The sequence below is a fragment of the Oryzias latipes genome, chromosome 19 (assembly GCF_002234675.1).
Source record: "Oryzias latipes chromosome 19, ASM223467v1".
In the NCBI taxonomy this organism is placed as follows: Eukaryota; Metazoa; Chordata; class Actinopteri; order Beloniformes; family Adrianichthyidae; genus Oryzias; species Oryzias latipes.
Window position 1 is genome coordinate 8,742,433 of NC_019877.2, and position 23,002 is coordinate 8,765,434.

General features: G+C 39.1%; 1 protein-coding gene across 4 annotated transcripts in view; it reads left to right on the plus strand.

Moving 5' to 3' along the window:
• Positions 1-22,261, plus strand: part of LOC101160359 (netrin-3) — a 46,871-nt gene extending 24,610 nt beyond the window's left edge. For all 4 annotated transcript variants that reach the window (XM_020711911.2, XM_011488108.3, XM_004080338.4 and 1 more), the window contains exons 3-7: positions 5,864-6,052; positions 11,881-12,030; positions 14,154-14,207; positions 18,593-18,667; positions 18,749-22,261. In XM_020711911.2, coding sequence (XP_020567570.1) covers positions 5,864-6,052; positions 11,881-12,030; positions 14,154-14,207; positions 18,593-18,667; positions 18,749-19,122 — 842 coding nt within the window. In that variant the 3' untranslated portion in view covers positions 19,123-22,261. The remainder of the gene's footprint in view (positions 1-5,863; positions 6,053-11,880; positions 12,031-14,153; positions 14,208-18,592; positions 18,668-18,748) is intronic.
• Positions 22,262-23,002: the final 741 nt, after the last annotated feature.

Here is a 23,002-nt window from a genome sequence, read left to right on the forward strand (position 1 = left end):
GTCAATGCCAGAAGTTTAAGATACTTGAACCAAGATGCAGAGCAAGCAAAGTAGAGGTGGCTCTTTCATGCGTTTCAGCAAAGTACACCAAAACAATTCATTGCATGGAAATATGCTGTTAGTTATGTGTAGTTTCTTTGCACAGATCTCTGAAAATCCTAAAACCTTGATAACAGCCATCTGCTCAAGATTTTGTAGCTTCTGTTGATCCATTGGCTCAACCTATCACTTTGATAGAGTTTACTGCCTCTCCAAGATGTCCCTGGCACATAAATATGGCAGTGTGTGTGCTTGACTTTACATTGCTTGGGCTATAATGAGGAGCTAATTAACCAGGTGTTCCCCTCGTGCCCTGAACAGGTGGCTGGAGCAGCCAGGTGGAACCCAGCCCAAACATACACAGACGGCATACATATGGGCACTCACACAGCATAGTATGAGCCCACATAGTATAGCCTGTGAAAGAGAGAGGGCACCCAAGGGAGGCAGCAGCAGGTCTGGACTACTGCCCGAGTCAAAAGGGGAAAGGTGGTGGGATGAGCCCTCCAATTTTCAAGGACCAACTTCAGCCATGGGATTTGGGTTTTACATAGGCATCCAAAATCAATTGGCTGTGTTTACCGGCTTGGCTTTATTCAAGATGGAAGGGTAAAAAAGGTTAGATTTACCCCTGATGTAAAAAGGAGACAGAGGAGCACTGTATAAAGTGTTTGTTTCAGTCTTTACAAATTGATTTGTCATGTAACTCTTGACTTATCAAAGTACATTGTATGATCTCTCTCGAAGTGAGGGCCATAATAAAGAAATATGGTAAACGATAGGGTTAGACAAGATAATTTAAATTATCATTATAAAAAAAGACTTTTAGGGTTTTTATAAGACCTGCACTTTTTTTCTTCACTATTACTGCCTTTGTAGCAGATTGAGCAATTAATTAGTTTTTGTATTTGCACCGGATAATAAGGCGCACCATCAACAAATGGTCTGTTTTTGAAATTTGTCATATATTTATAAGGCACAATGGGCTATAAAGCACATTAACCCTTGTGCTATTTTAGACGACCCCACCCTTACATTGACATGTTCTCCCTACCAGGACAAGGTGGATAAAGGTGGAAAGATTTCATGTTATCCATGGACACCAGTGAAGATCACAAATCATTGAAAAAAAAAAGGTTCAGCGCACTGTCTAGTGGGTCTAGATGACCCAACTCCCAACGTTAAAGTGCCTAGGATAGCACAAGGGTTAAGTGAGACAAATAAGTCAGTTTGTCAGGCTATATTAACTGCGTTCACAGTAACTCTAGAACTTGTTTGTAACACGTTGCACGTTAGTAAATTCATAATACCTGCAACTCATACCCTTGTTTGCTACACGAAAAAAAAACGATTGATAACACTAAAGCAAACATTACAGTGACTATGCTAACTTCCAACCTTGTTCATAACACCTAAAAAAACACAGTCTGACACCGCTACACGTTATCCACATTAGCGTATTTACAATAAATTTGTTGCAACTCGTAAAAAAACAGACTGACAGTTTGACAGAGCACTGTGTCCTTTTAAAAATCATTTAAAACATCAGTAAACACAACCAGAATGATCCCATATATAAGGCGCTCTGGATTATAGGGCGCACTATTGTTTTTTGAAAAAAAAAAAGCTTTTGAGTGTGCCTTATAGTGCGGTAATAGTTTTCCTCAGAAGCATTGAAAGCACCTTTTTGTGCTGTCAGGTGTCCTAAATTGTGTAAGTGTAAACCAAATGTGGATTTAATGTGGGGGATTGATGTTCTCTCTGAAATAATAAACCAGTCCTAAGAAGATTTAGGAGCAACCTTGACTTCTTGCCACATCTCCTAGTTGCAAAAGGGGTAAAGGTGGTAAAAACCCTTATCTTGTCTGCCATTTTTACTGAGTTTTTTTCTGGTCAAGCTTTATTTGTTTAACCGATGGCTGACGATAGATGTTTAATTTCTTTCATTTCAATTTTTTCACAATAGATGAGACCTTTTCAGAGCCATAATGAGACTTTGATTTTGTTAATGAGTTAAAAATGGCCTTCAACAGAGGCAAGTAATCCCCGCTGAGTCTAATTTAGTTGATGGGGGGGTCGGCAGGTTGATAGGAGGTGGTGTGTCGGCATGTGTGTGCACAAGCACTTCAAAACAAACCAATAAACATTCCAGGATGCTGAGGCAGCTGCGTTTAGAGGAACTCATCAAAAACCACACACACCTTTTTCATAATCATGTTTCTCCTTAGCTCCACGTGTCTCTTAGCTTTCTCTGGTCTGGAGATATCCCACCATCACCCTCTTTCCTCACGCAATCTGGCTGGTGTTAAAACCATCACGGCCACACATGCCAAAGCATTTATGGGTTCAATTGAAGGAGCTTTTTTTTTTCACTTGAACACATTCTCTTGTACTTTTTTTTTTTTTTTTTTTGCTGATCTTGTTGCATAGTAATAAATCAAGAAGATGCCTTGGAAATGGTGTTTGTACTTTGGCTGAGAAGAAAGAGTGAACTGTTGCTTTGAGGTTTTCCAGCAAAGGTGTTAATGGGCACAAGTTCTCGCAGCTGTTTCAGAGGGTTGATCATGATCTGTGGTTGGACCCCCACCTCCACAGGAGGTGGGTGGGTTGGTTATCTCCCTTTTTGGTGAAAACAGAAGTCCGAATACATATTTTGCATAAACTCTTTATGACATTTTGGGTGATGTTTTGTCAAATTAAGAGCTCAACAAGTTTTATCTCTTTCACCGACTAAAAAAAGAAGTCACGCTAACTTTATTTTCCTGTCTGACAATGCTGCCCTCCAACTACTGTGACTGCTGTCACAGGTCAAAGGCCCTTTCTGATGTGCGACTCTCCGGTCCATCAAAGCAGGAAAAAAAATTGCAGTTCAAAAAGAGCTGCTTTGATATGAATTCATACATAAAACAGTACTTTATTAATGGCTGAATTCCATACAAATTGGACCACGTAATAACAGGATGGAATTGGAAAACAGTCTGGGAATGTGAACCCTCGACCACCACATTTCTCTTCTTTTTTCTCTTATTTTTTTTAAAAGGCTGCTGTGGATTTAAGTGGGCCTCTTGTCAAACCAGGTGCCTGGCTTCCTTTTCAACCTGAAGGGAGAAGAAAATTATTCACTGTTCAGATTACTAGTCACACTTTACGTTTTGTCAGGTGTATTTTATGATTATTTATGTGGAACGTTTCCCACACAACGGGCATGAGAAGTGCTTTACATCATTTCTAAGAAGAAAGAAACGTTTAAAGAAAAATAAATTATGAAAAACTGTACTTTGAGAAATTGAATTTCCATATAGAGTATTGTGCGTGCACATGCTGGTGTAATAGTAGTACCTGAGAAGTAAAATAAAATATACAGAAAGTTTTAACACATTAGCACCCATGCAACTCCACCTAAAGAACCTGCAACATTTTATGAGAATCCCCCTTTTGCCCAAGAATGTTTGAAAGGGTTTTAAGTTTATTAGTGATGGGGACAAAAAATTAGAAGAAACAAATCTTAAATATCTGAGGGTCTTGTGAAAAATGATGCCGCTAAGAGTTACCAAAGTATTTGTTCTTGAGAAATATTCTTCCTATCAATTAGCAATAACAACAGAATAAACTAAATTTTATTTTAATCTGTTCCATAAACTGAAAATAATGTCTGAAGGAATTATGCCACGAGAGTAATCCAGTGGTGGAGCCAGAACATTGTATAAAGGGGGCAGGAAGGGGGTAGAAAACTTTAAAAGGGTGGCAAATGAAATCAGCTGAGTGGAAGGTCATTACATGTAAAAGGATCAAAAATACGTAAAAATATCAATAAAATCCATAATTTGAGGGGCTCAAGATCTCTTAAAAAATTTTGCTTTTGTTCTTTTCGCAATCGTTAAAGATGTTTGGATGAAGAATTTCTTGATCATGGGTCAATTATGATACAAATATTGACTCAAAAATTAGGGGGCATAGCTTATTCTCACAGCTTCTCCCCTGGAGTTATTGCAGTCGACCGTTATCAAGGGATGATTTCCTAGCCGTTTTATATTGCTATTGTCTACTGGGTTACTGTAAAAAAGCGAGTGAAAACTACCAAACAAAATATATAAATCTTATCTTTTCATACTTCAGATTTGTAATAATTATGTTTTGAGTAATTTTCAGTACAAATTATTAAAATTTTAGGCAAGTGGCTGACATTTCTAGAAGGGTTGAATAATTCTGCAGCTAAGGTTTAGTAATCATGTTATATACCTTGTTAATTGATTTAAACTAAAGGTTAAAAAGAGTGTACTATATTACAGACTACAGCAAAAGATATTCTTAATCTTAATAAGTTGTGCCCAAAATGTAAAAGTGGTGTAAACATGATGGGGAACCCCAATGGAAAAGAAATCTAGGCAGAATAAAGTAGATCCCAACAAAAATCAACAAGCAAAGCCCCATTTAAAAGCAAATGATCCGGGATTTTTTTCACCAAACACATCACATTTATTGAGACCAAAGATCTGCTAGAAAAAAAAGAGAAAAAGTTCGGCTGCTGCAGATGAGGTTGCAATTGAAAAACAGGAGGCATGATCATCTCATTAATAAACTATTTTATAGTCCATTAGCTAAGAAATAGTAAGTGACTTTTATAATGATGATGTGTTTTATTAATCCAATAGTCTGTTTTAAAAATCTAATCTGTAATACTACGTTCCCACCGGGAATGTGACGTGAAGTTACATTACTGCAGCAAAAATGGCGAGCAATATTGGTGAGCTAGATAGCACGGGAAACCAGCTTGGACGAGGATCCACGTGGATCTAGTTGTCTACAAATGGATGCACTACAATGCAGAGCATGGAGTTTTATGACACATGGCGTGTCATAATAACTTCTATGTCTTTCCAGTGGCATGTTTGGGTCTGCTCCTGGTTCACCACAATTTATATACAGAAAAACTCAGAAATGCTATTTTAAACTATATTTTCTTTATATATGTCCTCCATGAGAAAAATCCTACAAGACCATGTTAACACCAAAAACTCAATTTTCTTCTGAATGGGTTTTTATACAGTTGGGACTTCCCTAAATTAAAAGGGGTCATCTTCCATACATCACAACCAAATTTAGGGTCCCTGATTGGTCAAAGTTTGTCCTGGCTTAACTTTCAACAGCCGGGATTTTTGTAAGTAGAGCCCTAAATCGGCCGTGGAAACTTGTGAACGCAAGAATTTGAACGCAGAAGCCTAAAGCCCACATATACACGCTTTTACAAGGTGTTGGTGTGAACAGAGCTTTAGGCTGATCTGTCAGGGTTATTTTTTTATTGGGGGGGAGGGGGGTTCTTTATTGCTTGTTTCTCATCCATTGATGCTTGTTTTTTTTTTCCTTTTTTAAATGCATTTTATAGTACCAGTACCTTCAACCCTTGATTTTGCCTCTGTATTCAAGATGAAATTTATTTCCGGAGGCTGGTTTTAAAAATGCCAGTCAATAAAACCCCTTTTTTTTTGTTACAAATATTCTTCTTTAGAAAGGACCAAGCTCAAAGCCGCTCTGCATTTGAAGGAAAGTTCTTTATTCATCATTGATTCATGAAATGAACTTTTTTCCCCCAGAAATTAATAACCAATGAGCTGAAAAAAGCCAGATCTATTAATTATGAAACAGAGAAAATGAGCTCTGCAAATCACACTTTTGATTGATGATCTGTAGAGCAGCAGCCAAGCTCACAATGCACTTAAAATATTCATAATTGTAGTATTTTACGGGAAAATCTCTCTGCTCTCTTTGGCTTAAACAAAGGTTTACATTTTTGGTTAACAAAACTTGTTGGCTGTTCCCTCTGCAGCGTGCAACTGCAACCTGCATGCTCGCCGCTGTCGATTCAACATGGAGCTGTACAAGCTGTCGGGCAGGAAGAGTGGAGGAGTCTGCATGAATTGTCGTCACAACACTGCTGGACGTCATTGTCATTACTGCAAAGAGGGATTTTACCGAGACATGGGCAGACCGATAACTCACAGACGAGCCTGCAAAGGTAAGAACAACCAGTTTGATCAACAACAGAAGAGCAAAATCTAAGTTTGATTTTTACTTTTTTGGTGTTCTCTCTTAAAGAAAACATATTGAAGTGAAAATTATACTTCATATAATTATACATTTCTGAAAAACCATAAAAAAAAACAGAGGCTGAATTACAATGGAGCCACAACTTTTCTCTGAAGATTGATCAATTTGATTTGCCATGAATTTCTCTCAGGTCTAAAGCTTTTCCCATCAAATCATTCCCCAAAAACCACATTGATTTTTATTATTATTTTTTTTACATGTGCCATTAGCTTTTCAAGCCAGATATCAGTCTTGAGATATTGCAACAAAAACACGTTTTTTCCACTTTTTATTTGGACCAAATAAGATCAAAGAAATAGCAGCAGAAAATCATCTTTTTATTTTCTTTGCTCGGCTGATTTTAGTGAGGATGAAGAAATACTGTCAAAGCACAAAAAGTAACATCGCTGAAAGCTTCTATGTCTGCAAGGAGTTCAAAACCTTTAGATCAAAATTTCATAGCAAGACTTTTGCTGGCTTTTGCTCAGTTTTTCCTCTGTGGCCGACAGAACCTGAAACCCGAAACGATGGGGTTAGAAATGGCAAGATATCAGGCCACATGAACCAATGTTTGCTGCTCTGGCATTTTGGGATATTCATCATGTAAAGACAAAACTGTACAGTGACTTAGTTACATGCCTCAAAATATAAATGATATGAGCCCAGACAATAGAATGAGATCTGCTTCAGATTCTGAGTTGCCCTCTTCCTAACTTCTGCTTTCCTTTAGCTATCAAACATGTGCAACCCTCCAGTTTTTTTCCTCTGTGAAAGCCAAGAGATCAGGTGATAAACAGTTTATCAACCTCCTCCACAAAGCCTGCAGATCTGAAAGAAATGTAACTTACTGCCCCAAAAGCCTCTTCAGGGTGGCCTGACTCATTGATTGATCAGAGCAACTTCTTGGCCTTTGAGGAGCTCCCATTTCCCTTTGCTTCATCGTGTCTTTTTTCATCTCCCTCTCTACAGATTTTTCTCATAACCATCACCTCAAGCTGCTTCTGGACATCTCATTTTTTTCTCCTTGTGATTCATGACAAACCTTTAGCACCTTTGTCTTCCTCTTGTTCATTTATTTCCCTCAACTCATTTTTTAGCTCCTCAGTTTTTCCTGCATTCAGCGAGCATGTGTCCGGGTCATGATTGAAGTCTGAAGAATGGCTCGGCTGTGCGTCACGTCTGAAATGGTCAATAAAACACGGGTGTTTTTTAAGGGGGAGCAAAAGGATGGAACATTGGAGGTTCAAGAAAACGGATTGCTTTAAAGCCTGTTTTTAATCAAACTTGTAATAAATGGATGTCCAGAAAGCAAAAAAAGTATGTGCCATCTTTGGTACTTTCGATTGGTAGTGATGAACAAGTGGAATGTGAGCATGTAGCTCTTCCATAAAACCTTTACACTTTGAAAAAAAAAAGAAAAAATGGTGAAATCACAAGATTTTAAGTAGTAGCTTTATCATAACAAAGCAAAAACAAAAAAATATCTTCAAATCTTTTAAAAGTTTGTACTCAATGAGACCAAAAACCAAAAACATTTTTATGCAAACCCCTCATAAAACAATGCATGTCATTACTCTAGTGCAGTGTTTTTCAACCAGTGTGCCGCGGCACACTAGTGTGCCGTGGGAGATGGTCAAGTGCGCCGTGAGAAATTGCTCTCATTAACTGATCTAAAAACATTTCCCATCTCCAGGATTTCAGCTCTCTGTTCATCCAAACAGGCCCTGATTAAACACTGAGGAGTTAAGAATATAAAAGATCGTAAAATACTTTTTCTTTGCGTTTATTTTATTTTATTAAAGACATTTTGATAAGAATGATGGTACAGTACCGCGATTCAGCTGCAGCTTCGGCTGTATTTTGGAAAAGTCCCGCCCCTTTAACTGTCTCCACCAATCATTCTTGGGGGGCTTAATCACATGTCATCAGTTTGACCAATCAGAAGTGGTTAAAGTCTTCACTTCCTTGTCCCGATTTAGCTCATAAAGTCGCTCAGTTCTAACAAAAATACCAGCTAAAGCTCGTCTTTAGCGGTGTAGCTTTCCACAGAATCCGGTATCAGACCGTGGAACAAGTGAACAAAACAATGATGCTCAGAGACGCGATCTCCGGCCGTTTTATGCACTACATCTCCCATGATGCATTGGGTTGTGAGAGTGACAGCGCACAAGGAGATCTGTTGTTAAACGTCTTGAAACCAACGAACACACATCAAACTGTTTTTAAATCTTCTAACTTAACTTTTAACTTAACTCTGTCATTACATCCACTGGATTTCCTTCTTTTAAGGCAAATCTAATTGCTACTGTGTGTTAGATCATTGGGTGTTTGCAGGACTCAGTTTCCAATGAGTTTGGTTGTCAGACTTATATCGTCACATTTACCTCTAAAATATTCTTGCATATGAAGCAGTTATTAGTCTTCAGCGGCTTCTAGATGCTCAGGTCCTGAGGCTGCAAAACCCCTCTGAACCATTATATCTCCACCACCAAGTTTTTTTTTTTATTTTCTATTAATCATTTACATATAGGCATTCTATGAACCAAATGTCTTCTTTTTTGTTGTGTTTTCATTCAACACATTGATTGGTAACCCAATCAAACCACATGTATTTAGTCTTTTTTTCTGTTCAGTGATTTAAGAAGACATGTTACTTCAGTAGTTCATTCTCTAAACCCGTTTTGTCCCTTTCGGGGTTACGGGGCTACTGGAGTATATCCCGGCCACTCGTGGGCGAAGGCAGGGGACATCCTGGACAGGTTGCCAGTCTTTCTTAGGGTCACGCATCACACCCACACTCACATTCACGCCTAGGGACAATTTAGAGTAAACAATTAACCTATGAAGCATGTTTTTGGAAAGTGGGAGGACGCCAGAGTCCCTGGAGAAAACCCACACATGCATGGGGAGAATATGCAAACTCCACAAAGAAAGGTCCCCCATTGGTGTTCTGGTTCAGATGATTAAATATTCATGTATTTTTTTAATAATAGGAGGAAGCTTTCAATTTTGCACATCATAGTTTTTCCTGATTGAAAGTAAATTTTTACTGAAAAAATAAAGAAGAAAATGCATTTAAATTCATTATTAATTGCAGCTAAAACTAGTAATGAGGCAATGAATGTTCCATTAAAGCTCAGTGCTGTGCATTGGCTCATCAGTCTTTCCATGAGCCATAATCTGCTTATATTTCTCACACATCATACCAAGCAGCAAAGTATGCATACTTTTGATCATTTGCACATGAGCTTAAGGAATTCATGTAATTAAAAGTTAAATTGTTTCCAGTTATGATTAGAAATAACTCTACTTTCATCAAATGTGGTGAAAAGCATTTTTGGCCCATGAACAGTAACACTAATCACTTAAACTAGCCAAAGTCTTGTCAAAGGACTACAAATCCCAAGACAGTGTCACGTTCACAGTCCCAAAGGCTTGAAAAGTCATCAACATCTGAGGACATTTTTACAGCTTCTTAACTGGCTCTAGCCCCTGCACATAAAACATCAGTGTTAAAAAAAAAGCTCTGAGGAAGAAAGCTGGGGGTGGAGATTGACACCAGCAACCCCCTGTCCACATCCAGCTGCCCACAGCCAGTTTAGATCAGCCATTCTGAAGCTGTTTACTGAACTATGTGGACTTTGACAGTCAACTCTGAAATTTCAACCACCTTTGCCTGTTTACAATCAAGTTAGAATGTCAAACATTATTCCCATCTTGTTTATAGCAGCCTGCTTGATAGTCTTTGCAGTTCAAGACTTGGAGATTGAGGTGTGTGTGTGCTGGGTGGAAACAATGGCCACTCAGTACTTTGCCACATGTCTTAGCAGGCATGATAAAGGAGCTGCAGAAGAGATCAAATGGCATTGGTTTGCCCCATATCTGCTTTGGACACATATTTTCATAAAAATAATAAACATTAAGTCAAAATATATATCAAATAAATTGAATCAACGTCTACTTTTACATAATTCCTTAAACTTTTATCTTCAATGTGTCCAGATCGCTTGCATCCAATGATTGGTTTTTTGCAGCAATCAACTGAGTCTTGTTTTTACACAAAAGAAAAGAAAAAAAATCAAGGAATGTCAGAGATTCCCAAATGGTTTATGGGCACTGTGGCACCTGGAATATCTGGCAGGAGCTCGGACTTTGACTGATGGATGAGGGTTGGGGGAAGGTGTTTGGCATAGACCAAGCTGTTGCTGACTTCACCACAAATATATCTGGATTGTCTTTAGTCAGGTTAGTAAAAGTTTTATGAAATACCTTCAAAGCTTAGGCTTTTTGCACAGAGCCGACTTAACTCAAACAACAGGGATCTTGCTCACACGCTGAAGCGTCAGATTTACGTCTCTTTGTTCACAGCTTCAAACAGACCGCAGCCACTTCGACACCTGTGGGCATGTTTCTAAAGACCGAAAATCCAGTTAATCTCTTCTCACCCATGTGCCAGAAACACACGATCACTCTTGGGTCAGTTTCAGCCATTTAAACTCTTCCAGTGCTGCATCAACAGGTGGTCCTCTGCTTTGTTGTAGCAGTAAAAAAAAATAATAATAATAACAATTGTACGGCACAAATAAACGCATTCACAGTTCAGTCAGGAGGCGAGGAAAAAAAATGGCATGTTAGTAGCTGCCTTTTTCTGGCAAGCTTTGTCTGTAGCTGTTGGGTTACAGGGTTTCTCCCCCCAAAAAAATTAAGTTAGGCTGTCAGTACCTTTCTTAACACATTTGGGTAATTATGAGTTTGCTTTGGTGCTTTCGTGTAAATGCATTTCCCGGATATTACTTTGGAAATTAGAGAAAAGTCAGTCACGGTCAATTTGTATGCTAGGACTCCCGTTTCTTTCGTTACTCAAACTTTTTGTAGTTGGAAAGAAATAAGTCGTGAAACTGCACAAGAAAGAGTTTTTAGATTTTCCATCATGTGTAGTCTGCTGTGAACAGATAGGTTTGTGTTTACTGCCTAAGGAACAGATTTCAGGCTTTTTTTGGTGCAGTTAGAATGACCACAGTTTGGATGGGTTCATATTTGTTTATCTTGTAGAGCACATGGGACTCTGAGCTTGTCCCATGTTGCAGTGCTACATCTCTCACGCACTCCTTCTCCTCACATCTTCTGCTTTCACCCCCTCCTTCTGTCATCCTCTCTCGTTTCCTGTAAACTTTAGTCAAAGAGCTTTAAACCAACACTCTGGATCATATATTTAACATTTTTTTCTGCCAAAAATAAGGGGTCTCAATGAAGTTAGAGGATCTAAAATAAATCACCCAGAACCGGCAATGGTCATGAAAGCCTTGCCAAGTGGAGGCGACCGGAGTTGTTGCTTGTTGCTCTTGGCATTTGTGTGGCATCGACTGAACTTTCTGGAAGTGATGAAATAAGAGTCAGCAGACACACCGCATTTAGGAAGGAGGAAATAAGTCAAAGGAGGGAATAAATCCCACCTTTGGGCTCTGTTTTCTATCATTGATCTCCTAAATGCCTTACTTTTGACTAGATGTTCTTTGATTTTAATGTTTTCATTTAAAGTTAACGGCCATTCATAAATGTTTTTTGTCTTTCTGAACTAAGTTGTCTCGTTTCTGCAAACGCAAACATGTGCAGATAGTTTCAGTGTTATTTATTAAACAAAATAACACAGGGACAAAAAAAAAGTTTAATAATGAAGTCTAACCTTGTCTTTTATTTGCCTCTTTTTGGTGTCTTGTGGTCGTCCCTTCTTTACACCTGTCCCCATAACTACCCCAGCCTGTGACTGCCATCCTGTGGGCGCAGCCGGCAAGACGTGCAACCAGACCACAGGCCAGTGTCCCTGCAAGGATGGTGTCACCGGAATCACCTGCAACCGCTGTGCCAAGGGTTACCAGCAGAGTCGTTCACCTGTGGCTCCCTGCATTAGTGAGTTAAACCACACAACTGATGCCTTATTACCCACCGTATGATACATGTTGGGGCAGTTTTATCCCATTATCTGTGACACGTATAAGAAAAGCTGACAATGTCTTGGATAAGGGATGTATAGAACATTTCTTGTATGACATGTAACTGAAGGTGTGAAATGCGCAGAAACAAATCAAATCTATATTTTTCTATAACAAGATTGTGCTCCTTTGCATGTTTTCAATTCAGAGGTAGGGTTTTCTTCCACTATACCCTATATATTCAGTATATTCACAGGACTCAGCAAAAGCAACAATGCCACACAGTCAGCACAACCGCAGGGTGCCATGTTCCATCTCACATGCAGCCATGGAACAGATGGTTACTGAGAGTGAAGGAGAAGACATCTGTGGTCATGACTGACAAACCACACTCTTCTGAGTGACACTGAAGTCTTTAGTCAAAACAAGACTTGTGGATGTGTTCATATTTAAGCACCTGGATGAATGAGGAACATAGTTGATGACAGCGTTGTGAAGCAGTTTGGCTTCATGACAGACCTTCTCCTTCCTCCCGAGGAGCTGCTTCTACAAGACAGAGCGGCACTGGTGCACATCCATGTGACCTTTTTATCATCTGTCTATGTTCACCGGCTACGGCCACAAGGACACACAGCCGTGGATTGCTTTCTAGCTGCAGTCTTTGTTTGTTTGTGTTGGCATAGTGTTCATCATTTCTCAGAGACAACTGCTGCCTTCATCTCGAAGCAGCTTTCCGAGAAGCCCTCCGTTTCCAAGTCCAATCAAAAGCAGATCCTCTGCGTGGCTACACAGGCGTTCCTGGAAAATTCTGTTATGGCAAAAGCAGAGACCTTAATGTCAGGATCAGTATTTGTGTTGGAAATTTGCATGTAATTATGGTTCTTAAGGAATTCCTCTAGACACTTCCTTTGTGTGCCTGGCAAAGGAGGACCGCATCTGCCTCATGATGGTCCAACCACTGTCGTGCCATCTGTCCATCTGTACACATATTGCCTGCATAGAACATGCTCAGGATTAGCCCAGCATCTGTTGATTTAAAGTCCCAGATTTCCATTTTATGTGGTTTGCCAGAAAGAATATCACTCAAATGTGTCGTGGTTGTTGCTCTCCTTGATGCATTGAGCTAATTCAAACTGTTCAATATTTTTACCAGTTTGTTCAATAAAGACCCACTCCAATAATTTTTTTTAATCCATTCTAAAAGCAGTCCCAGTGGTCTTTTAAATAAGATTTTGCCGTTTTTGCCCAAAATTTAAAAATCTGTGTAGTTTTCCAGGACATAGTTTCTGCAGAGTGGCAGGAGGTCATTGTAGGAGTTGTGGGTGGGACCCTACATTTCCCCGTTGCACAGTTCTCTCTTTTTACGTGCTCTTCTGCTAGCTTACAGCCCCTCACACACCCAACCGATTATTACCGATGCAACAAAAATGCCCAGCATTATTGGAGCTATCCAGCCATACAGTTTTGAGCCAGATGACAGCTCAGACAAGGAAAACAACGATGTATATGGATCTATTTGTCTGAACCAGAGTGGAGCAGAGCATGAAGCTTGAGGTTTTCTACGTCACAAATATGATCTTTTTCTGCATTTTTTCTCTGGTTCACAATTATTTGAATAAACAAATACTCCAAAATACATTTTTAATCTTAATTTTCTTTATATATGTCCTCCACCATCAGAAAAAAGCCCCAGGAATATGTCAAAAACACGATTTCCGTGGGAGTGGGTCTTTAAGTTAAATTCCTTAGCAGTCCCAGTTCTTTCAACAATACCCTCAACAAGTGTCAAGTAAAACCACAAGTATTTTAATTTGCATAATTGACCTACACATTTTACAGCCCAAACTTACTGTATTACTATCTGAGTGTTTCTGTTGGCGCCGATTAGCTCGAACGCTTTCTTCTTCCCTGCACTGGATTTTATGATTTTGAAGGTTTATTGTGATAGTCTCCCCATTCCCCCCTTTTTTAATGAATTTCAGCATGTTCAGTTTATGAAAAGGCAAATTCTCTCTTTACAAGCCCATAGCCTGTATTTGAAAAAGTATGGATTTATATCGAACCAGTGAAGCAGTTTTGTGTTTCTTGTGTGCATTTCAGAAATCCCTGTGGTCAACCCCACAGCTGTGGTGAGCAGCACCGAGGAACCAGCAGGTTAGTATTCTTCCTCTGCACCTCGCCCAAAAGCACTGCTAATTTACAAGGGGCAGCAGCTATATATGTTTTTCATATTTCTGGACACATGTTTTAAGGTGTGGAATAAATATTAACGCGGGGTGGGTCCAACTGTTTGAAGTCATGCTTACAGAAGAAGTGTAATGGAGAAGCAAATTTTCCATTGTCCCAAACACTGACACGGTTTCCTCCACCTTCTGCTAATGTGACTTGCAGATAGAGATGATTAATTACAGAACAGAGGCGAGATGTGTTGCAAGTTCTTAGCTATGGAGAGTCTTGGCCAGTGACTTTGGCGAAACATGTTCAGTCCCTCTCTAACTTTCCAATTTAAGCTCCGGTCAATTACCCCTTCTTTATTTTTCATTCTGGAACCGTGTGGTTTGAATGGTCATGTTGATTTGGAAATGTTGATTCACTTTATGACATATCTCATCACTCACTCCGCACACTGTGCCCCTTACTTTAACCATTAATATTCAACTACATTTTTCAAAGTATCACAGTTGTTGCTTTTTTTGAGCTTATGCATATTTTCTGAAACCACACAATAACTGCTTAAGCTCAACTTTTGACCTGCTGCATCTTGTTATTTAAAGACTAAAAACCCAGCAGTTTGAGAGCTTGATTAATAGAGTTCAAGATGTTTTTAATGGCTGGAAACTTTGATTCCAGTCTGTAGAAAATAAACTTATAGGTATTGTACACACTTTTCATACCTAACAATAAATTTAGCAAATTATGTTTTACAACTGATAGAAAAATTATGCTTTTGTTTCAAATTTGAAATCATCACAAATCTGTTCATTACTGTAAGTCTATGACTTTTTTATGCACAGAAATGTAAAGTCCTCATTTAATAATAATTTATGTAAATGTAAAACACTTCAATTTTTTTGAACATTTTTAATAAGAAAGGACAAAAAAATGCAGTAAAAGGCCAAAATCTCCTGGACAGACTGATTAATGGACTCCCAGAGAGAAAAAAAGAAACATATAACATATTGGCTCTGCAGGAGATTTCATAAATTGAGCGGAAAAAAACCCCAATACATCAGTCTTGCGCTTTTATTGTTGTTATCCACATTGCGCTTGTCAAATAAAATAAATGCTTAGTAGCCATGAACAAAAAAAAAGTCTATGATTTTTCAAAGTTTTATTCACGTACATGTAACTTTAGATGCTTCTGTCATTCAAGTTACCAAGTTGCCAAAAAACACTGTTTCCTTTCTGTTTCATCCAAAACTTGGTGTTAAAAGTTCACAATCTTGCAGAAGTGTACATATTTCCAAAATGTTTTTTTAATTACTAGATTCCTTTAATTCAAAAGAAATTTTATCTAAGATATAATACGATTTTAAACTGTCTGTTACTTCCTTTTAGTACACTGGTGATGCAAATGTGCCCGTCTGAAGTTCTCCTAATTTAACAGAAATAACAGCCCCCAGCCTTCATAATGCTCTGAAAGACAAACAGTTTTCAACCTTCAGAGACCAGCATCTTTTGGTCTAAATGCACGGAAATAAAAGTGAAATAATCACACGCACTTTGTCACCATGACCCTGCAGAGTCTCACAACATTTACTGAAATGTAAATCATGAGGAAGCAGGTTGTAAAAAGGTCCAAAAAACAAAACAAAGCATAGGCCTGGACTGATCCTGAAAATTATTACAGAAGAATACATGTGTGTTATCTGCAAGATGGCTCAAGACAAACAAAGAGAAAACATCAATAAGTATAAAAAACAACTCGAAGTTTATAGAATATTTGTAGAAACATCTGAAAAAATGTGTAGAGATTGTAGGCAGCCCTATGTGTTTTAATGACCTTGACTGTAACTAAAAGATCCCTTTACCTTTATAATACAACCAAGTTCAAACAACTGTAAATAACTAAACACTAACAAAAGTTTTCTCTCTTTTATTTGCAACCTTAAATAAACCATAAAAAGGTATCTTGCTTTTATTATTTTTTGGTGTGGGATATTTTAATTTAAATATCTCAAGACTCCTGGGGAATAATGAGATCAAAACACAAGGATTACTAATAATGAATTCACCTCAGCCTCACCAAAAAAAAAAAAATTCCAGAGCATTTCCCCCTGAGTGCTTCTCCTTCCTAAACTACCACAGAAGAAGCTTCACCATCAGAAACCTCCCAAATCTTTTTGTGTTGGGGGCGGTGGATGCAATTTGTCCTTGTCATGGCACAGTGAAAGGGGCAACCCCGGAGCCAATTGTGCGTGCTGCCAGTGGGCTGGCCTTCTGGGTCACTGAGCGATTCCCCACAAGCCTTTCCAGGTGAAGGGCGCACAAAGTGGCTCTTCATGGGAAAGCACAAACAGCCCCTGAGCCTCAGCTTATAAATCCATGTTATGGACTGTACTTTACTCACAGTTACCCATGCACATGTTATGACTGCATTTACACGCACCTAAATTGCACTTGTAATCTTGAGAAAATATATTTTACATCCATCTCTCCCTGCATCTGCCTCTTCTTAACGTTGTCATTTTCTTTTCTCTTTTTTTCTCCATCTCTCGTTTTACGGCAAATAAATCCTCAAACGCTCTCATATATATTGCCAACTCTTCAAGACAACTTTATGAGCTCATTGCTCCGTTGTTTTCTTCCTTCTGCTTCAGTCCGTAACTTAAAGACGAACAATGGAACAACGTTACACTCAAGTGTCCCCAGAAGAATCGTTTATTGGGGTTTCTCTTTTTTCTTGCTTATCGGAGAATTTCATGTAAAGCAGTTTAGTTGGGTTTGCTTTTGAGATTTGCACGACTCAATAGTTTTCCTTTCAAAGTCAATGAGACGGTTGACAGCAAATACCACCAGAGTTGCCAACATGTGGTTTTCCAGTTTCATGTCCTGACATTCCACAGTCAGCTTTTCATGTCCCCTCTTCAGCTGACTGAAACCACGTCGGGAAATGACCCTTGGGTTCGACTTTTTCTGAGCAGAAGATCTTATTTTTTACATCGGCATCCATCAAATAGTTTGTAACCTAAAATATGTGGATCCAAGTTTTTATAATTTTCATAACTTGTTAGTGCTCATTCAACAATGACGGTTCATCTCTGACGGGCTTCAGTGACTGTATTTTAGGTATTCTTAAAAACTGGGCTCTTAAATAATGTCATTAGATTTTTATTGCTGTCTTCTTGCAGTCAAGACTAGTAACTAATCAAAGGACATGATTAAGAATTTTAAACAAAGGAAAGTAAATAAACAATCAATGATATCCCTACATGCATTTGCCTTGAAACTTTTAAAAGCCTTTCTTTAATATTCGCATAAAAACATTTAAGTTTAATACAAAAGTGATACAGGAATTTTTTGGCCTCTGTTTAATGTTTGTAAAATCTTTATCTCTTTATCTTAAAAAATGTCTCAAATCTAGATATTTTTGTCTGAAATTAAAAATAAGTGTTTTTTCTTTCTAAAAGTCAGTTTAGAGTATAATAAAAGTATGTTGAAGTTTAAGTTGTGTCATTGGCCTGTCGAAATGTAGAAGATTTTACAGCTCGGGTGGGAAAAGTGTTTCAAAATGAACTTTTTTCTCCAATTCAGTTGAGATTCTTTGGATACTGAGATGCACTTCTACAATGCTTTTTGAAGAATGTAGAAAGTTGGGAAGTATCCTAGAGCATTTTTGTTAGTAAGAATATCAGTATTTAAAGTCACTTAGAAGATAAAGTTGCAATTTGTAAAGTTTAAAAGGGGTTAAAGGTTGAACATTAGTCTCAATATACTTTGTACAAACCGGGTTCTGTAAGTTCATTGGCAAGTAAACATCTTCTTACATAAAATTCAGCTAAAGAGGCAATAAATTAGCTAAAATTGTAAGAATCATGAACACAACTCTTCCCTAACCCTCCCCACCCCAAGGAGTGGCCAGAAGAGGTCATCTGCCCAATGTGTGGTCACAGTCATAATGCTGGCAGTCAAGGCTTTTTCATTTCCATCCAAGCATGACCTGCCTCCACGCTCTGTTTTTCCTCAAGACCCCAAAAAACATGTCAAAATGAGCCCTTTTTCTCCTCTGGTATTTCTCACGGTGATTCGTCAAAGGCTCTATTTTTAACGCACAAAACCAAAATCTGCATCATTCAAAGTGATGCTATTTTTCTTAGCCCTTGGCCATGTTAGTGAATGTATACAAAGTTGTAATACATGGCTTACACTCATAAAGAGCAGTTGCAGAGAAAGTTACTCCCTGTTTATGTTTCTATGTATAAAAACTGTTTGTCATCTGCAGCAACAAACTCTAGACTTGTTCTGATGCTTCTTTTGAGAGACATTAGTGTGTTTTTCTCTCTGTGCTAACTTCCTATTGATGTTCTTGCTTTTTTTAGATTGTGAATCCTACTGTAAACCAGTGAAAGGCAATTTAAAGATCAATATGAAGAAATATTGCAAGAAGGATTATGGTAAGAAAAGCTTTGAGCACGCTGTGTAAAATAATTTGAGGTTTTGACCAGAGTGTGTATTCCTTGTGACTGTGGTTTCAGCCGTCCAAGTCAACGTGCTGGACATGGAGACTGTTGGGGATTGGGCAAAGTTTTCGGTCAGCTTGGTGTCAGTGTACAAAAGCCGTGGTGAACCCCTGAAGCGAGGCGACAACATCCTGTGGGTACACATGAAAGACCTGGCCTGCAAATGTCCCAAGATCCAAATGAGCAAGAAATTCTTGGTGATGGGCGGCAGTGAAGGAGGGACGGGCCCGGCTGCAGGGCCGGGAGTCGGAGCCACAAGTCCGGGGGCGGAGCGCGTGGGTTTGGTGGCTGATAAGAACAGCCTGGTGATTCAATGGAGGGACGTTTGGTCAAGACGTCTGAGGAAGTTCCAACGCAAAGAAAAGAAGGGAAAATGCAGTAAAGCATGATTGGTTTGGAGTGCCAATCCCTACCTCTTCTTTCACCACACACCTTTATGAACTGACTCTTCCTCCTCCTGCTCCTTACTCCTCCTTTAATGTGGGAACAGACTGCATGTACCCCACCTTTTGTAGGGACCATGTTTGTGTATATTGTATAATTATTTTTCCTTTATTACCCCCCCCCCCCCCCCCCCCCAAGTTTTGTCTTTGTAAAGCCACTCATCTATCATTCATTTGGTTTGCCTTATAAAGGGACCGTTAAAAAGTTTTTTTGTTACAGAAAAAAGCCGACACCAGAGCCTGGACCAATCCACTTGTGTCACCCATTTACAAGCTTTTTTTCTTCAAGCTGTTGGCTTTCGCCAGTTTAGCTTCACTGCTCTTGTATTCCACGTGATCAACCAGCAGCGCTCACGTCCTGGACATTTGTTTGGATTTGTTTCACCTCGACTGCAGCAACTTCAGACTGATTTCAGAAGCGAGCTGCAAACAAGCTTGGTCATTTTAGTAATAAAACATCTCTACGAGCTGGATCTCCTGACACTCCCACAAAGATAATAGCCCTGCTGCTCCAGGTCTTTGTACCAACATTTTTGGGAATAACATGAAAAAAAACTTGTGTCCAACAAGGAATCGAGGGCTCCAAAGCAAACCAGTGCTGCTGCCGTCACACCACCCTGCCACAACATACTGCTCATTTCCACTCTTTTCCTGCAAGTCTGTGACACTGTTCTTAATAGCATTATTTTTCAAGGCTGCTTTTGATCTCATCCATTCATATTCCATATTCCAGCCAGTCTTATTTGTTGGTTCATTTTAAGCAGAACAAAACTGGCCTGTATGAATCACATTTCGCCTGCCTCTTCGTTACTGGTTCTCATGGGTGGCTTACAAACTCATGTCTCACCAGTATGATTCACTGTCACTTTTTCTGGCCTCTGTGTGGACAGAGAGGAATTTCCGAACAATTCCAGTTTTTCTGTGACTTTTTGCCTAATGGATTTTTGTCTTCCGCTGGATACAGTCTTCCAGATATTGCGCTGTGACTGATGTCATTTCTTTAAATGTCTGTCATCCTGAAGACGGGCAGGATATTGTCTGCCAAAATAAAAGACCAAAAGACGTGTTTCTGTTCATGCAGTAAAAGGGGAAAAAGTGGGTTAAACATTGTTTTTGTGATGTATTTTGACAAAATGAATGAGGCTGGAAAGTCTTTAGTCCTCGCTGATTGTACTATGATATGAGACGATTGAGTTTCACCTGTCATGCCATGGTCATGTTTGTATGTTCTGGGGGTTTCTTGCTGGGAAGAAAACCAACATGAGCATCAAAATTCAAAGCAAAACTCAAATCTTCTTCCACCACTTGCCCACCCTAATGCATACCCCTGTTATCCTTTGCCAAACAAGTACAGACCTTTTTAAATTCAGTTAGGAGACGATTGAACTGGGGACCAGCTAAAACCACAGAGAAATCTGCCTGGCTGCTCCTGAGCTATTTATCCATCTTTCACTTTAATTTAATTTCAAAAAGCACATTGCTGTATATTTAAATTGAGAATAGGATAAACAAAGCTTTTAGGGGCGCATTATGTTGGTCCAGCAGCGACTGCCTGCACAGACCTATGTAGGCGGACAGTCACGCTTCTTTGGCTGTGGCGACTAATGTTTGTCAGTTCTCCAAAAGTGTCTTAAATTCCTTTTCAGCTACCCCCAACTCTTCTTTTAGCATGTTGTGGAATTTGTGTCTGTAGATTGAAAAAACGAGCCCCTAGAAAGAAGCTGTGCTGTAACACTCTGTGGACCCTTTTTTCACTTTTCCAGAGAAAGTAAATAAAACTCCTGTTAGCTCTAATTGTGTTTTTGAGATATCGTTGCCAGACGTGAGAATACAGACTTGAGGGATGATCCAAAAACAACTCTCAACCAAAACATGACCTGCTAGGATTTCTGGTGATTGAAAGAAAATTGACATTTGGGATTGTTGCAATCCCAAAACCCACTCATTGTTCAAAAAAAAAGGCAGAACCAAACAATTATTCTTGTGCTGTTTTGCAGCCACTTGACGGGCAGGTGAAGATACTGTAACACACTTGCTGGACACGTTTTAATGGATTAGCAAGTTACACCTGATAGACACTTGCAGTCTCCTCTCCAGTAGAACATTCACTCTACTGGCTTTTTTTCCCCCCCCCTGCCCACCCTGAATGTAGGAAAGTAAGAATCTCCCAGATTTATTTTGCTCTTGTGAAAACCATTTAGTAAGCCTCATAGGGAGAGCCGCCTGTTGTTTTACATTAACAACCCTGCAGCTTGGCAGTGGAACTGAGGCAGTGTAGCCGCTTTACTATGTTCTCCCCGCTTTTTGCTGCATTTATAGCATACACAGGTGTATGAGTGCAAGTTTGTGTTTAATTAACCTCCCCAAGCAAACAAGTGATATGCACATGAAGCAAACACGAAGGGAGGTGAAGGAACTCTTAATAGCCGTCTAGTGTTTGTGCAAAAACCCCTGCGTATCTGCCATACATGTGTGTTTCATTTGTCCCCACACATTTGGCTTGTTTAACAAATCTTGACGCATTTATTATGTTGTAAATATGTGCAGAACTGCCTCTGCCATTTACACTGTTGTTTTCTTTGTAAAGCGTCCCTTAGCCTGGGATGACTCACCCATACGGATGTACAAACCAGATGATTATGGAGGTGATATGGATGTAAAAAACCAGGAACATATGCTTTTATGATTGCAAACAGAAGACGTGGTTCAAATATTACACAGAATGTATTTGTTATTATTTTACCTTTATTTCCAGACAACAATTGCCCTCCTGTCAATGGTTTTCAGGTGAACTGCATTAAAATGTGACAGAGAGGAACCTTTGCTTCTTCTGTGGAGCTACAGATTGGACCTTGACACAAGAGTCCACAGTTTTCTGTTTCCTTCACGTCCTTGAATTGGTGGAGTACTCAAGCAAAAAATGTCCACCTACCTCTCTCTGAGGGGACTAAGGGGTGCTTCCTTTGGTTCAGCCCTGCTTTTCACTGCAATTATATCAACGTTGTGTACATTTTCCTCTGAGGCAATGAACCACTGACTTTTTCCTCTAAATGGTAAAAAATAAATTATTAGTTAATGAGCCATATGTTGTGTTGATCATTTATCTCTTTAATAGCCTCCATTAGCTACAGGAATTATATGTATCTGTTTCCAGTTGGAAGGTATGCTCACTCACAGCGGGCACAACTCTGGTATGTTTCCACTTAAGTGGAAGGGTGTTTGAGGGGGGAGAGTATTGGGAGGTGCACCCCTCCTCTCCCCTCAATGAACACAGCAAAGACTAAACTTTTGTAAATAAACAATGCAAAACAGATTTAAATGTGAATCTCAGCTCGGAAGAACTCCAAAGTCGGACTCAAAGCAAAAAGATCGTTCTTCCCCCGCCCCTCTTTTGCTTTCTTTACACAAACTGGCACCATTCTTTCTTTTAAAGTCCCCCGATGAATTTTTTTTTTATATAAAAACTTTGACTGTGGTGCTTTAATTATGTTTCTGAAGTTTTTAACCCAAATCCCACAACATAAACGTCTTAAAAAGCTATATTTCATGTTTATCTGAAGCCTCTGTTTCCAAAATCTCCTCTACATGGGTTTGGCCATTGGTCCTGAGCTGATTAGCCCCGCCCTTATTCCCCCCTTTCTGCAAGCTGCCTCTTGCATAAATGAAGACCTTTGTGGCTAAAGTTAATCTTTAGCGATAAATGAAAAATGAAAAGTGAGATTTTTTTTGTTCCAAATCGACACTTTTTGAGTGGAATGACAAAATGAATGTGTGTACCAGACCCTGCTGTTTCATAAAATTACACACGAAAAAGAACTTTGATAAG